This window comes from Girardinichthys multiradiatus, chromosome 6, assembly GCF_021462225.1.
Source record: "Girardinichthys multiradiatus isolate DD_20200921_A chromosome 6, DD_fGirMul_XY1, whole genome shotgun sequence".
Classification (NCBI taxonomy): domain Eukaryota; kingdom Metazoa; phylum Chordata; class Actinopteri; order Cyprinodontiformes; family Goodeidae; genus Girardinichthys; species Girardinichthys multiradiatus.
In genome coordinates this window covers 9,528,361-9,544,523 of record NC_061799.1, presented here as the reverse complement: position 1 = coordinate 9,544,523, position 16,163 = coordinate 9,528,361, and the positions used below count along the sequence as shown (strand labels likewise).

At 39.9% G+C, this 16,163-nt stretch overlaps 1 protein-coding gene across 2 annotated transcripts; it reads left to right on the top strand.

Moving 5' to 3' along the window:
- The first annotated feature begins 1,167 nt into the window (after positions 1–1,167).
- LOC124869429 (protein zyg-11 homolog) lies at positions 1,168–16,074 on the top strand. 2 transcript variants are annotated; one of them, XM_047367264.1, is made up of 14 exons: positions 1,168–1,380; positions 5,488–5,653; positions 6,010–6,809; positions 6,995–7,135; positions 8,883–9,059; positions 9,179–9,243; positions 10,944–11,043; positions 11,276–11,326; positions 11,527–11,688; positions 11,800–11,847; positions 12,951–13,151; positions 13,235–13,287; positions 14,458–14,555; positions 14,761–16,074. In XM_047367264.1, exons 1-14 carry the CDS (start codon positions 1,378–1,380, stop codon positions 14,919–14,921), a joined length of 2,226 nt encoding a protein of 741 aa, XP_047223220.1. In that variant the 5' UTR covers positions 1,168–1,377; the 3' UTR covers positions 14,922–16,074. The 2 variants fall into 2 exon arrangements, with proteins under 2 accessions (XP_047223220.1, XP_047223218.1); XM_047367262.1 differs by having other exon boundaries at positions 11,800–11,862.
- Positions 16,075–16,163: the final 89 nt, after the last annotated feature.

The window sequence follows — 16,163 nt, the reverse complement described above, 5'->3', positions numbered from 1 at the left end:
GAACTGTTGGCAGCTGTGTTTGTGTGTTTCTCAAGACAACATGCACAGAGCTCTGCTGAAGAAAAAGAACACCCCTCAGCTAAATGTTGCGGATGGAGGAGGAAGGCAAAGGCTTTGATGTTGCGTTGTTCTCTGCGTGCGGAAACATTTTCCATCAAGTGGGAGGAAGGTGGTTCTGATCAGCATTGTGACAGCACATTCACAATACAGAGAGGAGAGCACTCATGTATTTATCTTTGAGTGAGGGCATGTCTGCTGTTGAGAAAACATTTAAATAATTAATTATTTAATTATTCTGGCTTTCTGTCAAAATACAATTTCTTTGTTCCTAATTGAAGATTTGTCTTTTTTTGCAAATCTTTTCCTCCTAGTTTGTGTTATATTGGATTTCCAGTTGGATGCTTCATGCCTGACTTAGTAGGTAGCACAAATGACACTGTCGACATCAATGTATGCCACTGAGGGAAACTGGGGTCTGTATTTTGGCAGGAATGAAGATTGATTTTGTAAATTATCTTAGAAAATGCTTTTCACAAAAAGAAAAATTCAGCTGCTATACTGATAAAGAATGAAATCTCTTTATATGAGCTCCTCCTTGTGGCAAAAGCGCTTCACTACCTAAACACGAATGACGGATGTTAGATTTAAAAACCAGAACCAGAACTATATATATATATATATATATATATATGTATATATATATATATATATATGTGTGTGTGTGTGTGTGTGTGTGTGTAAAATAAGCAGGAAGAAAGAGAAGAAAAACTTGGAGACTTTTTTCAAATATCTATCTATCTATCTATCTATCTATCTATCTATCTATCTATCTATCTATCTATCTATCTATCTATCTATCTATCTATCTATCTATCTATCTATCTATCTATCTATCTATCTATCTATCTATCTATCTATCTATCTATCTATCTATCTATCTATCTATCATCACTAAGGACAGATCTGTACTGTAATGTAATATTATTTTAGAAATCGTGTTGTTCATGTTTTTTTCTTTCTTTTTGATGTAAAGGAACGTGACCTTTGCCTGCTAGAAAGTGTGTGCCTTTAAGGAAGGACAGGCCACTGTGGCTTCGTCATGAAGCGGTGTCTTTAAACAGGCAGCTGGTGACGTTTCTCAGGTTGGCCAATAGGATGCATTAAAGTGCCAGCAGACACTATGAACAGCAGCGACTTTATCAAAACAGAGGGAGGATTTCTTTGTTTATTTATTGATTTTAGACTTATAGTCACCAAGTAAGCGCATTATTGCAACAGGAACGACATGTTGTTGTTGTTTTTTTTTTTCTTTCTCATAAGGCTTTATTTGTAAGTTGTTGATGTTTTCCTGACAACTTTATTTTTTACTTTTCAAGAATGGTGAGTTTGACTGCCTTTAGTTATCAGAAATGTTGCCGACGGTTTATTTGTGTGCTCATAGTCTTGGAAACATGACTCCTTGTTATGTACCGTGCCGCAGGACCATTTGGTCCACTTTGCCCCACAGAGATTAGGTGATTCAGACGGGCTTTGCTTGGTGCTTTCCTCGTCTGCTGCGGATAAAATTAGCCTCCTGAAGCCATGTCACTTGGGCCTAAGCGGGAACCCTGGAGGGACACTACCACAGCTGACTAGTTGCTTTGATTGTCTCAGATGAGTCAAGCATAAACTTTCCAAGCACTTTCCGAGCAAATACACAGGTAGTTATATACAGGTCCTTCTCAAAATATTAGCATATTGTGATAAAGTTCATTATTTTCCATAATGTAATGATGAAAATTTAACATTCGTATATTTTAGATTCATTGCACACTAACTGAAATATTTCAGGTCTTTTATTGTGTTAATATGGATGATTGTGGCATACAGCTCATGAAAACCCAAAATTCCTATCTCACAAAATTAGCATATCATTAAAAGGGTCTCTAAACGAGCTATGAACCTAATCATCTGAATCAACGAGTTAACTCTAAACACCTGCAAAAGATTCCTGAGGCCTTTAAAACTCCCAGTCTGGTTCATCACTCAAAACCCCAATCATGGGTAAGACTGCCGACCTGACTGCTGTCCAGAAGGCCACTATTGACACCCTCAAGCAAGAGGGTAAGACACAGAAAGACATTTCTGAACGAATAGGCTGTTCCCAGAGTGCTGTATCAAGGGACCTCAGTGGGAAGTCTGTGGGAAGGAAAAAGTGTGACAGAAAACGCTGCACAACGAGAAGAGGTGACCGGACCCTGAAGAAGATTGTGGATGGTCTGGGGTGCCGTGTCAGCTGCTGGTGTTGGTCCACTGTGTTTTATCAAGGGCAGGGTCAATGCAGCTAGCTATCAGGAGATTTTGGAGCACTTCATGCTTCCATCTGCTGAAAAGCTTTATGGAGATGAAGATTTCATTTTTCAGCACGACCTGGTACCTGCTCACAGTGCCAAAACCACTGGTAAATGGTTTACTGACCATGGTATCACTGTGCTCAATTGGCCTGCCAACTCTCCTGACCTGAACCCCATAGAGAATCTGTGGGATATTGTGAAGAGAACGTTGAGAGACTCAAGACCCAACACTCTGGATGAGCTAAAGGCCGCTATCGAAGCATCCTGGGCCTCCATAAGACCTCAGCAGTGCCACAGGCTGATTGCCTCCATGCCACGCCGCATATAAGCAGTCATTTCTGCAAAAGGATTCCCGACCAAGTATTGAGTGCATAACTGTACATGATTATTTGAAGGTTGACGTTTTTTGAATTAAAAACACTTTTCTTTTATTGGTCGGATGAAATATGCTAATTTTGTGAGATATAAATTTTGGGTTTTCATGAGCTGTATGCCACAATCATCCGTATTAAGACAATAAAAGACCTGAAATATTTCAGTTGGTGTGCAATGAATCTAAAATATATGAATGTTAAATTTTCATCATGACATTATGGAAAATAATGAACTTTATCACAATATGCTAATATTTTGAGAAGGACCTGTACATAGATTTTAACAACCAGGATGGTTCTCCATGATTGGGTGTTGAAGAAGCATGGTCTCTTCACTATTTTGGGGGACAAATTAGTTTCTACGGGTTAGTACTATTCAGAGGTTTTATAAGAATAACAATAGTTATGTCTAAGAAATGTAATCATGCCTTTGTCTTTGAGCTTTTTTGATTGCCATTCTGAGACACGCTGTTTTGACTCTAAAATCACGTTGGAAATAACTAAATTCCTCACTAGAGGAGGCTTTAATGTAAATAAAACAATTCGCCAAAGTAGTTTTTAACAAATACGTTCGGGTTTGCAGCAATTTAAACATCCAAGACCACGTTTAAAGGTCCTTCAGACAGGGGTGACTGAACAAAACCCCTTTCTTTTTGCAGCAAACCCCCATGTCCGTTGTCATTAAATACCGGACATGCAGGGGTTCAAAAAATTGGATTTTGTCTTTGTTTAATCGCAAATAAATCAGACAGTAACAGTTGCAATAGTGGTTCCACTGGAAAATTATTATTTTATGTCGTACCTTTACATAATTACCAACAGTTTGCATTTAGACTTTATAACTGTGGAGCTATTCTTGATTTATTTCAGTTAATTGTAATTCCTGGTGGAAATTGCTCTAAAACCCTTAGGGCTTAACGGGTTAATTTTTCCTTCCATTGAAGTTACTGAAATGTTATTTCTTTTTCCATTACCATTACCAAAGCTATTTTTAAATTTAAGGGGTAACTTTGATTTTCTTAAGAATAAATCAAAACAGAATCCTGTCTTCAGTCTATAATGCTGCTATAGACTTGCCTCCAATGTCAGAACTCGGGTCTGGGAACTATTTTGGAAAACCTGTAAGATTTGTTCATTGTAATGCGACCAAGTACTGTGCTGTGAAAAGGTATTTGCCACTATACAGATTTGATATGTTTTTCTTTTTTTGTCACAATTAAATGTTTAAGATCATCAAAGCATTTTAATGTCAGACAAAGTTGCCGTAAACAGCCTGGCCCTATGCGAAAAGTAATCAACCCCATGTTAAATCATGACTTAACTGAAATTAATCACATTTTTTGGAAACCTGAGTTCACTTGCTATTCTTTATTACCAAACCTGTAGAACCAAGAAATCACCAGTACCTTACCGACACTATGAAGTAGGCTAAAATATCTCAAAAAGAGACACATCAGAGCCCCAGTCTAAAGAAATTCGAAGACAGATGAGAAACAAAGTCACTGCCATCATTCAGTCTGCAAAGTCATTTGTGAGGCTTTGGGAATTCAGTGACCAACAGTGAGGGCCATTATATACAATGGAAAAAATGTGGAACAATGGCAAACATTCCTTAAGGAGCTGGCCTATCCAATTTACTTCAAGAGCATATCAACCATTCACCCAGAAGGTCCCAAAAGAACCCAGAACAACATTTAAAGTATTACAGGGCTCACTTGCCGTGGTTAGAGCCAGTGTTTATGAATCAACAATGAGAAAGAGAAGGTGTGTGGCATCTGGCAAACATCATACACGGTGGTGGTAGTATAAAGGTCTGGGCCTGCTTTGCATCTTCAGAACCTCAATAACTTGATGAAAACATGTATTCTGCTCGTTACTAGAAAATCCTGACAGATTCTCCAGGCATTGCTTCCGGACCTCAAGCTAAAGCAGTCTTGTGTTAAGCAGCAAGACAATGATCCGAAGACCACCAGCAAGTCCACATCTGAATGGTTCAATAAAACAAATGAAGGTGATCTAGTCAAAGTGTGGACTAAAATTCAATTGAACTGGCATGGCATGATTTTAAACAGGTCATTCCTCCTCAAAAACCTTTCAGTGTGGTTGAAATAAAACAAGAAGAGTTGGCCAAGATTTCTCCAGAGCAGTGAAAAAATGAACCTTGCCATTTTTGCCAAATGCTTGATGCCAGTTGTGCTGTCAAGGGGTGCACAACTAGCTATTAAGGTTTAGGTGGCAGTTACTTTTCCACAAAGGGCCAGGTTGATTTAGTTAGCATTTTTCCCTTAATGAATAAAAACACCATTTGAAAACTTTGTATTGTGTCAGGTTATCTTGCTCTGATAATACATTCGAGGAACAGAAACATTTAAGTGGGACAAAAAAGCAAAAACAGATCTGTAAAGGGGGCAAACATTTTTTCCACAGCACTTCACTATTTGCAGTCAGTGGATAAAACATTGCTTTGAATTTGTCCTGGCCCCTCTTAAACCATCTGTTTGTTCTACAACTAATCTCAGTGGTGCTGGTTAAAAAGGTCATAACCTCTCTGTCAAACTTTCAATAAAATCTAAATAATTCATTTGACATTTTGCTGATTTTAGTGAATATCCCAGCTTTAAACGCTGTACATTTTACATCCTTTATCATGTTATATGCATACTATACAAGACAGGAGGCACGTTGAAGCAATGCACATGGAAAATTTCATGTACCTATCTAAAACATACAATTTATCCAGCAGGATGCCTCATCTGATTACTCTGTGATGTTTGCTGCAGGAAGGCGAGGGCCCCCAGACGCTGTGTGACCTCTGCTTGGCTCAGGTGTGCTGCAAATTAGATGCTTTGTGCAGGAAGCGAGCCGACGGTTCAATGAGCCTCATCTGGGCCCCACTGTTCCCACAGGAACTGGCTGACCAACTGCTGCAAAAGATGGCAACTAAAGGTATGGAAGGGAGCTTTAAAACTCCCCCCAAACTAATCCCGCCAGTTCAGGAAATGAGGGAAACAGATGCCAAGGGAGAGCAGTTTTTTTTAGGAAGTTTAAGAAAAGAAATCATTATTTCAGGAATTGACCGGAGGTTAATTGTTGTTTCTTTGCCAAGAAAATGTAATGAAGTTATCAGACAGCGTTATTCATTTCTGAGTTCATAATCAGAAGATTTCTTGGTTTTCAGCCCACCAAGAGGTTAAGGATTATCAGGCTGAAATTGTAGGAAAAGTTAATTCCACAAACATGAACGAGGCTCAACTGAGACTTCTTTTTCCTAAAATGTCTCTCTGTGCTCCTCTCTCCTCTAGGAATGCTGAATGATACAACTGTTGGGATTTTCCGAAACAGCAAGAAGCTCCGCCTGCGCAGAGCCTCCATTCGCTGCTGTAAGGTGTCCGCTGAAGCTTTCCGCCTGGCCCTCTGCTCTCACCGACTCCTGGAATTAGACGCCTCCTGGGTCTCCGGGGGTCTAACGGGTGCTGATGTCATCTCAGGCCTGGCCTCTAACCCAGAGTGCAGGGCTAGTCTGCAGAAGTTGGCCCTTAATGGCTTGAATCTGGATTGGGGGTCTCTGGAGGAGGCTGGTGGGGTGTGTGTTGGCTTTAATTCCCTGCAGGGCCTTGGGACGATCCACCTGGTGAACACAGATCTAACTGATGATATTCTTGAGGATATCTGTTCACTCCCACAGCTGGAGACTCTGGATATCTCCTGTAGCACCGTGTCCAAACTTAATGCACTCCTACAATGTAAAAACACCATGAGATCCCTAGTTGCCCACAGGCTGCATCAGCTGGACATGTCCCATGTCAGGTTGCTCTTTATCTTTACCCAACTTCACACACTCAGGCATTTGGACTTTTCAGATGACCACTTTGCTGGTGATGACAGTGAAAGGAGAGACGGAGATGAGACAGTGAGGCAGCTTCTGGAAGGGAGTCCTCAGGTTCTCCCTTCGCTTGTTTCTCTAGATATTTCAGGCAGGAAGACAATCACTGAGTCTGCACTCAGAGCCTTTGTGGAGTCGAGGAGTGGACTGTTGTTCCTCGGCCTGCTTGCCACTGGACTTAGCGGCTGTCCCATTCTTTCTTCACAGATAAACCTAAAAGTAAGTAACTATATTCTGGCAAGCATTTGGTTTTAGAGATATCAGGAAAATCAGAAGGTTTCAGTAGAAGAATGTTGATTCATGCATAAGCTTCTGGTTTATTTTGGAGCTGAGGCTCTGTTTGTATACTCACTGAATAAGAGCATTGTGTTTCCTGTCTCTATGCTGATCTGCTGTGTGCTCAGGTAACTGGAGAAGCTAATGAGAACCAGCTCTGGGAGGCACTCAGACGGTACAGAGAGAGGGAATGTTTCATACGAGAGGCCCTCGTCCATCTCTACAATCTAACTACTGACACTGACAAACCACAGCCAGACACGCTGAAGGTGTGGCGGCCTTGTTACTTCACTTACTGGGTTTTATTCCCACAGCTCACTTCTTTTCAACAACATTTTAGTACATTTTTTGTTCATTTGAGAGCAAAAGTCATCTGTGGGCATTTTTTCAGTGAAGATGGAAAGAGGGTAGGTTAGAAGATTTTAGAGTGAGGATCTGTTTAAAGGTTATAAGCAGTTAATATCTTACTTGCAGTTGATACCTTAATCAGCATCTCAGTTAAGTGTAAATCCGGATTATTTGGTCCCAGTGGCTGAAGCTAACAGAGAGTAGAGGGATAAAGAGGAAAAGTGGAATCCTGCAGTGTTAAAATAACTCTAAAACAACAACACCACACCAATTTTGCAAACACTGTCATCAAGAACCCACTGATTATGTCCACAGTGTAGAGAAGGTTGGCCATTAAATGCAGTAACGGATGAGGCTAGCTAATTATCTTTATGTATTAAAAAAATGTTTTGTTTCATAAATTTGATCAATCTTAAATCTATTAAAAACCAATCCAAAAGATAAATTATTTTACTTAATCTTTATAAAGAGGTGATGTTGGAATATGCAGAAGCCCACTTTGGTCTTGGACTCTCTAAGACTAGCTGCTAGTTTCAGTCCTCTATGACAAACAAATCTGGATTCAAACTACATCAAGAATCCTTTACTGCCAAGATGTGTTCACAGATAATGACATTTCATTTATCAACTCTTGATGTTAGAATTTAGCAGCAAGTATGTGCAAATGAAGATGCTACATGGAGTTAGTTTCTGCAAGTAAAATACAAACCTTTAACAAAATGAACAGTGAACAAATGAACATGAACATGTTATAACTTGATATGATCATGGTTAAAATGTATTTTAGGGGCTGCACCTTCCAATGTCTTCTCAGGTTTACAGAGCACATTTTTGTAATGCTTTGCAGGCCAAACATTGGGAAATGAATGTGTGTTGAAATGATAAAAACATTTTTTTTAGTAACTTTTAGTAATTCTTTTTTTAAATAGGTAAAGATTCAGAAATATTGGATGCAGCTCGACATCTTTGAAAAGGTTTCGATTTCTGGGTTTTTTATTCAACTTTATCAGACGATAAAGCAGGCTGAACAAAATGCCTGAATAAAGCTAGATTTCAGCAGTCAGTGGGGAGTTAGCACCCCCTGCCTGTTGTTGAGAATTGAGAGCTTTGTGTGGGACTGCACAGCGCTTTAATCCACTTCAGAGTCTCAGAGAATTTCCTGCATTTTGATTGGTTGCGGAGCACTAGAAGAAAGGGCCCACATAAGGCACCATTCATTCTGTACACTGGTTGTACAGATGAAATTTACCTGCTTTTACAGAAGAAGCAGCTTGTCATACTTGTTGTTACAGCAAAAATGTGGAAATAAATACATATTCAATAACCAGACGTTTAATCCGTTGGAGGTGGAAAAGCACAAGAATCAGATGTTTTGTTTTCAACACTTCTGGAAACCATCTCAGTTTGAACATATGGTACGGGCACAGTTTAGTGTTCAGGGACTTGATGTTCTAATTACTGTGTTTAGCAATGATTGCAGGGGGGGGGAGATAAGTAGTGCAGTCTAGCTGCACAGCTGGCTTGGTGAGTAGCTCTTTGCTTCTGGAAGGTTGCGCGCTAATTCCTAGCTTCAAGCTGTTGTAGACAGTTTCCAGTTTAACAACCTTGTGGTAGCAATGGCAAACTGAGGCCTGAGTGAACACCTCATGGACATCTTGCTTCCTGCAGCTGGTGGTGGAGGCGATGCAGAACCACCCTGGTTCCTCACATGTCCACCTGGTGGCCACAGCATGTGTGTTCAACCTGACCACTCAGGACCTGGCAGAGGCCATGCCTATTCGCCTGATGAGCTCCACAGTCTCCCAGCTGTTGCACGCCATGGAAACCTTCCCTAACCACCAGCAGGTGAGGTTAAACACTCACTGTACTGCTGTTAGATATAATGTGGTTACACAATGATTACATACATACAAAGTTTAGCTCAGTGGTTTAGTTGTGTTTTACTTATCCGTCCTTTTTTCCAGGTGCAGAAGAACTGTCTGATGGCACTGTGCAGTGGCAACATCCTGCAGGATGTTCCTTTTGACAAGTTAGTTGCTATCCTCAGGTGTAATAAGACTAACCCAACCAGACATTAAGCTACCTGTATTACACTGCCAAGGGGAAGTGGTTCCCCCCTTGCACATTTCTTCTGTTTTTGATTGTTTTTGTCCCACTTATATGTTTTAGATCATCAAACACATTTTAATATCATTCCTAGATAATGTGAGGGGACAGAAAAAAACTGTTTTCCTTTATTCGGGGAAGAAACTATCCAAAACAATCTGGCTCTATATAAACGTTTAGTTGCCCACCTTGATAAAACGTGAAAACAAAAATTACCATTAACTAAATTTTTTTGGTTCAATTCCACCAGTCACACCAAGGCTTGATTACTGCGTGTTTTGCAGAATCAAGTAATCACTGAAATAGAACCTGTCTGACAATATGAAGTACAACAGAAAAGCATCACATCATATGGAGAAATAGATGAGAAACTAAATCATTTTATCAATCTTGAAAGGGTCACAAAGCAATTTCTAAGGCTTTGGGACTCCAACGAACCATAGTGAATTATTAATATACAATGAAAACGTGTAACAGTGGGGAACCTTTCAAGGTGAGGTCAGCTCACCAAAATCATTCAAAGAGCACACCGATGACTCATCCAGGAGGTTACAACAGAACCCAGAAAAACATGCAAAGCAAGGCAGGCCTCACTTGCCTTAGTTAACGTCAGTGCGCAGGATTCAGTAAAAAGACTCCTGAGACTGGACAAAAATGGCATTCATGGTAGAGTTCCAAGGTGAAAGACAATTTTCAAACAGAACACAAAGACCAGTTGCACATTAAGATAGCAAGATGATACCAAAGACCTTTGGTAAAATATTATGCAGTCTGAAGAAACAACAATTTTACTTTTTGGAAGGTGTCTTTCCTGTTACGTCTGTAAAACTAACAGCATGTTGGAGCATAAACCCACCATACATGCAGCCAAACATGATGGTGGTAGTGTGATAAAAGCTGCTTTGCTGCTTCAAGACCTGGAAGACTTGCCATATTTAACAGAGCCATAAATTCTGCTCTCTTCCAGAAAATCTTGCAGGTCAGGACCTTACGTTCAAGTGGACTGGGACAACAGAGACAAAAAAGTACAATGATCCAAATCACACTAGCAAGTCCAGCTCTGAATGGTTAAAAAAATGAATGAATACATAAAGGTTTTAGAGTGGCCTAGTCAAAGTTTTGACTTAAACCCAATTGTGATATTGTGGTGTGACCTTAAACATGCTTTTATTGCTCAAAAAGCATCCAATGTGGCTTAAAGCTGGGCCAAATTTCCTCCACAGCGATGTAAAAGACTCATTGTCAGTTACTACAAACGTGCCAAGGGTGCTTCAACCAGTTATTAAGTTTAGTGGCCAGGTTGGTTTAGGTAGATTTTTTTCACTTAATAAAATGAAAATCATAGGTTTAAAACTGCATTTTGTATCCATTCAGGTTAATTCTGTCTAAAAATGAAGGTAGTTTGATGGTCTGAAACAATAAATGCGACAACAAAGCAAAAATAAAGGTAGTAAGAGGGTAAACACCTTTTCACCTCACAATAATGTGTAGGTACCAAAGGAAAAAACTATTTTCTGCAGTAAAATCCAAAACCAAACAGGTTTCCTGAAATTCACTTTCCGTGTAACTGCTTTACCTTTTGATAGCACTGAGTCCCCTATCCATGCTGTGATCACGACTCAGGTATTTAGCGGCCATGCTGGTGATGAAATGGCTGGGCAACCACGAGGAGCCGACCCTGCAGAGGATGGCGGTGGCCGTCATCTCCCTCCTGGTGGCAAAGGTTGTTAACTCACTGAATTATCCTCCTGCAGGGCTATAGTTTAGCACCTGGTGGTTCCGCCTGCTGTCATTTCTGAGCCTTTATTTCCGCCGACTGCTTTAGAGCTCCTGTTAAGTCCAGTTATACAATTTTACGACTGAATAAAGTAAGCTTTTGTATCTAATTTGACATTCGGTGGAACTGTTAAAACAGAAAAATAGATGATAACTCGTACGTTTGCTTTCATGTGCAGCTGTCCACAGAGGAGACAGCACAGCTTAGCAAGGATGTCTCATTTATGAAGGTATGTCTGTTACCATACCTAGATTATTTGCCTTCAAATTAAGTCTACATCTCTAGTAAAATAAAACACATGATATAACCTGCACACTGTTATAAGAGACAACTCTTTTCTTCCTTTTGTCATTTTTGGCTCATTTTGTCTGTTGCTCTCTGGAACCTCGCTCCAATTTATCTTCTCTCCTTGCTGTCTGCATCCAACAGCAGCTGTTGGCTGTCGTGCAGCAGAAAGCCATGCTGGGAGTTATAGACTCCACCTTGAAGTTTGCCCTGAGTGCTCTGTGGAACCTGACCGATGAGACGCCCACGGCCGCCCGCATCTTCATCGAGTGTCAGGGCTTGGAGCTCTATGAGGAGGTTCTGGAGGTCAAAGAGCATAAAATATTTCACTGATAGACACATTCATATAGAAATGCACTTTTAAACAGTGATTTTAAACTTTTCCTGTTTGTGTTTTTCTCTTTTATTGCATTGCAGTCCTACTACAATGAACCTTCTATTCAACAAAAAGTTCTAGGCCTTTTGGTGGGTATGAATGAGGTGATAAAAACCATGATTAAAAAGTAAGCACACTTGTATGCACATGTATGCACGTTCCACCTAAAATTATTCATCCCCCCCTGAAAATGACTTTTATTGGTATAATACAAAATTATTCAGGTGTTTATGACAAACAAATTCCCCAACAAGCATTTAAATACTTAAATGTAACTAATATGACAAAAATTTAATCCAAATTCCAATGTGGAATGTGTCCTCAAAAAGAGGGTGAAAGAAACTGAATAGAAATTGTTGCTGCCAAATCCACTAGTGAGCGTTTTTGGCATCAGCTCTGAATTTTGCTTAGATCAGTGGTGTCCAAAGTTTAAAGCACTCAAAGGCAACACAAACAAAAGTATTAAAGCAATTTTATTGTGAAATTTCTTAATTTTATCTACTTGAGAAGAAACTAAATTAGTTTAGTTAGAATATTTCATAAAACAACTAACAGATAATCAAACAATGTCCTATGATTTTTTCGGGTTGATTGTTTTCAACTTTTTTGTTCTAGAAAATATTTTAGATTATTCTCAGCATCAAGAACAGCAAATGGGTCAATCGGTCGTCTTGAACGCTGCTTTATTAACCCGTATTTACTGAACCAGTGCCTCTGAGTCTGCGTTTTAATAAGACACCGGATGAACGTCTTGTTTACTGTGACGTTAAAATGAAAGCAAAAAGCATAATTAGAGACAAACACTTTATGTTATATTTAACATTTTCTATGGTCATTTATCTACATCAACTTTGAAAGTCATTACAGCCATAAAAAATGTCACCATAAAAAAACAAAAATGATAATTGTCTGTCTGCATCAGCCGCCTCTGCTATAGGCCCAAGTTTCTTGAATTGACCCCGGAGGGCCTCACTTTGGACACCCCTGGCTTACATGAACACACTGATACACAGTTGTTGTGATTATATTTGCAGGGCAACTTTAATAATGATAAGGACCATCGTCTTATCAAATATCTGTAGACCCCTGCAATTGATGTGTTTTTTTTTTTATCTTGATTGTATGTTGAGTTTTGATTAGCTTGGAGTTGATTTTGTAAAAGTAAAGTATACATTTGTTTTGTTCTGTTTAGAACAATATAGCAGAGGTGGAGGAGCTCCAGTCTGACCTGATGGATGAGGACTTGTTGGAGCACATCCTCAGTCTCCTGCAGGACCCCCAGTTGGAGGTGGGAGTCCGTTACTTTGCAGGGGGGATCCTGGCACAGCTGGCCTCCAGGGCAAAGGTCTGGATTCTGGATGATGAGCTCCGTAGCACCATTCTGGAGAAGCTGGTGTGTGTTCTGGATGCTCTGATTCACAGAAGACGGGTTATTTATTAAGCTCATTTCTTTCAGTGTGTCTTTTTATTCTGCAGCATGAGTCAATAATAGCATGGCCCCATCTGGAGCAAGAGATGGTCTCTTACAGGTGAGGATAAAAGACTGAATCAAAAAGGAGGTTTTGTTAAGCAAAGATTTTGACAAATGTTTTACTCTTGAACATTTTTGTATTTGTCACATTAAGACGTCTCCTCTGATTCAATACTTTATATAACCACCTCGGTCTTTTCTGGTTTGTCTCTACCAGCATTTTCCGTCATTATTCTTTGCAACATAGCTTACGTTCAGTCAGACTGGATGGAACTTCAATTTTTAAGTTTGCCAAGGATTGATGTCTGGACTTCAACTGAGCCATTGTAACACATTCATATGTTTTGATCTGAACCAATCTATTGAAGCCTCGGCTGTATGTTTAGGGTCGTTGTTGTGTTGGCAGGTGAACCTCCACCCCAGTGTCAAGTCTTCTGCAGCTTCTAACAGGTTTTCCTCCATGATTGCCCTGTATGTAGATTTTTCCATGCACTTGTGTTTTCAGTGGGAGGTACAGTGTTAGTTTTTGTCCATACAAAATGTTTTACAATTAGGCCAAAAAGTTCATCCACCCTAAGAATATGCTTTTTTTTGCCACTCTTCCACAAAAGCTCATTTTTGGAGCGCGCGACTGATAGTCCCAATCATCCCATCCACAGATTCTCCACCCGGGCTGTGGACCTCAGCAGCTTTATTTAGGGTTATCAGATTTAAGGGGCATGGATCCAAAAGCTTGCCAGTTAGTTCTATTTATAAAAAATATGAAACCCATGTATCATTTTTATCTCAATTCACATTCAATGCTACTTTTCTTTGTCTGTTACATAAAATCTCATTAAAACACGTTCAAGTTTGTGGGTAGAATATGACAAAATGTGAAAAAGGTCAAAGGTTATTAATACTTTTACCAAGCACTTTCCATGTGGCATATGCCTGTATGAAATGCCCTTGGATCAATTATACATCCTGTGGACTTCACTGCTCTTATGTAACATTTTGCACTTAGTGCATCTCTCTTGAAACACCCATGTTCGTTTAATGGAACTGTCTAACTGATGTTCTGCGGATACATGTAGCCAGGGTGCTATCACCAGCACCTGAGGCTTTCTATAAATGAAAACCTATTTAGATACTGGTCAGAAATGTTAAACACATCTGGAGTATTAAGCTTCATTTCAATCTGTGTTAAATACTGGCATCCTGGTTTGTGATTTCTTTCTGTCTTCAGGTCATTCCGACCATTTTCCCCTCTGCTTCAGACTTGCCAGCCCTCAGGAGTCCAGCTGTGGGCAGTGTGGGCTATTCATCTCGTCTGCAGTCAAAACAGTAAGACACAAAACACTTCTTTGGACACCCAGTGGAGGTTTAATTTTGGTGAACTAATAAGTGTATTTGAAGGCTAAATCTTGGATGATGTTGAGTAACTTCACTTGGTCCACCTGGTCATCTCTCTGCTGATGTATGTGGGCTGGGCTTCATTCTCTCTTCTCTGATCTCTGAAGCCTGTATGTTTTTTTTTTCCAATGTGCAGCTTCACATTACAGCAGTATGCTGGATAAGGAGGGCCTGACAGAGCTTCTGAAAGCTTTGGACGGACATCCTGACACACACAGCGACATTAAAAGGATTTCCCAGCGCATCGTGCTGATGGTACAGGAACATCAGAGTCACTCAGAGGGGATGGACAACTAGATGGAGCCTGGAAAGTCTTAACAAAAGTAGCTTATAATGGCTTTTTATTTGATCTTGTGTGTGTTAGCCTTGATGTTACAAAATGAACAAATACAGTAGTTCAGGTTAGTGTGTATACGTAATGATGACTAATAGAGCATCTTGCAAAAGTATTCATACCTGTTGAACTTGTATTTTATTGGGATTTAATGGGAAAATTATGGAAAAGCAGCAAAATCATACATGTTTTTCAAAGATTGTTAAAAATAAGACTTTGAAAATAGCAGTGTCCACAGGGTCCAGCTGTGTGTATTTTATTCCAAGTATAATCACAACTGTTCTATGAAAGCCTTTATGAAAGAGGGGCAAGAAGGACCTCGGTGTTAGAAGAAAGCCGTAAGTAGCCCCAGTTATACAGTAAACGTGGAAGAAGATGCTCTGGTCTGATCGGGACAAAATTCAACTTCCTGGTCTTAATGCAAAATGCTTAATGTTAAGTAACAATGCACATCGCCGTCAAGACACTATCCTCACAGTTAAGCATGGTGGTAGCAGTGGCATGCTGTGTTTTACTTTTCCTCCTCAGAGACAGAGAGGCTGGCCAGAGTTGATGGAAAGATGGTTGGAGTAATGCAGGATGAAAACCTATTTGAAGCTGCAAAAAACTTGAGACTGGTGCAAAGGTTCACCTCCCAGCAGGACAGCAACCAAACGTACAGCTAGAGCTACAATAAAACAGCTAGATCAGAGCATATATAATTGTTAGAAGGGCCCAGTCAAAGTCCAGAATCCAGAAAAAGTCCAATTGAGGGTTGGTAGACAGACGTCAAAATGAATGTTCAAAATCTCTTCTCAATCTGACTGAAGAAAAATGGGCAAATATTTCCATTCCTAGATGTGCAACGCAGATAGAGATGTACCCCAAAAGACTTGCAGTGGTAATTACAGTGAAAGTTGGTTGTAAGGACTCCACAGGGCTTGAAACAAATGTTTGCTGCACATTTCCAATTATTAGTTTTAATCAAATTGAAAACGCTGTGTTCTTTTCCTTTTACTTCACAGCCAGATGCATTGGTTGCAAAGCTATGGCAATGATAAGCCTACATTTCCCTATACTCATGTTAGATATGCCAGGCAGACTAAAAGGCTCAGAATAAAGTGAAGTTAAAAGCCAGAGCTTGTCTGGGTATTTAATGAACAGTTCCAAAGCCTGCCGCTAGATGACGCTTTTGTACTTCGGCCCGGAAGCTGTTTATGCCCTAA

Excerpts from the sequence above, each read along its gene's own strand:
- LOC124869429 (XM_047367262.1), top strand. Across the intron at positions 13,152-13,234 it reads GCACCATTCTGGAGAAGCTG|CATGAGTCAATAATAGCATG; the intron begins GTGTGTGTTCTG and ends TTTATTCTGCAG. Across the intron at positions 13,288-14,457 it reads CAAGAGATGGTCTCTTACAG|GTCATTCCGACCATTTTCCC; the intron begins GTGAGGATAAAA and ends TTCTGTCTTCAG.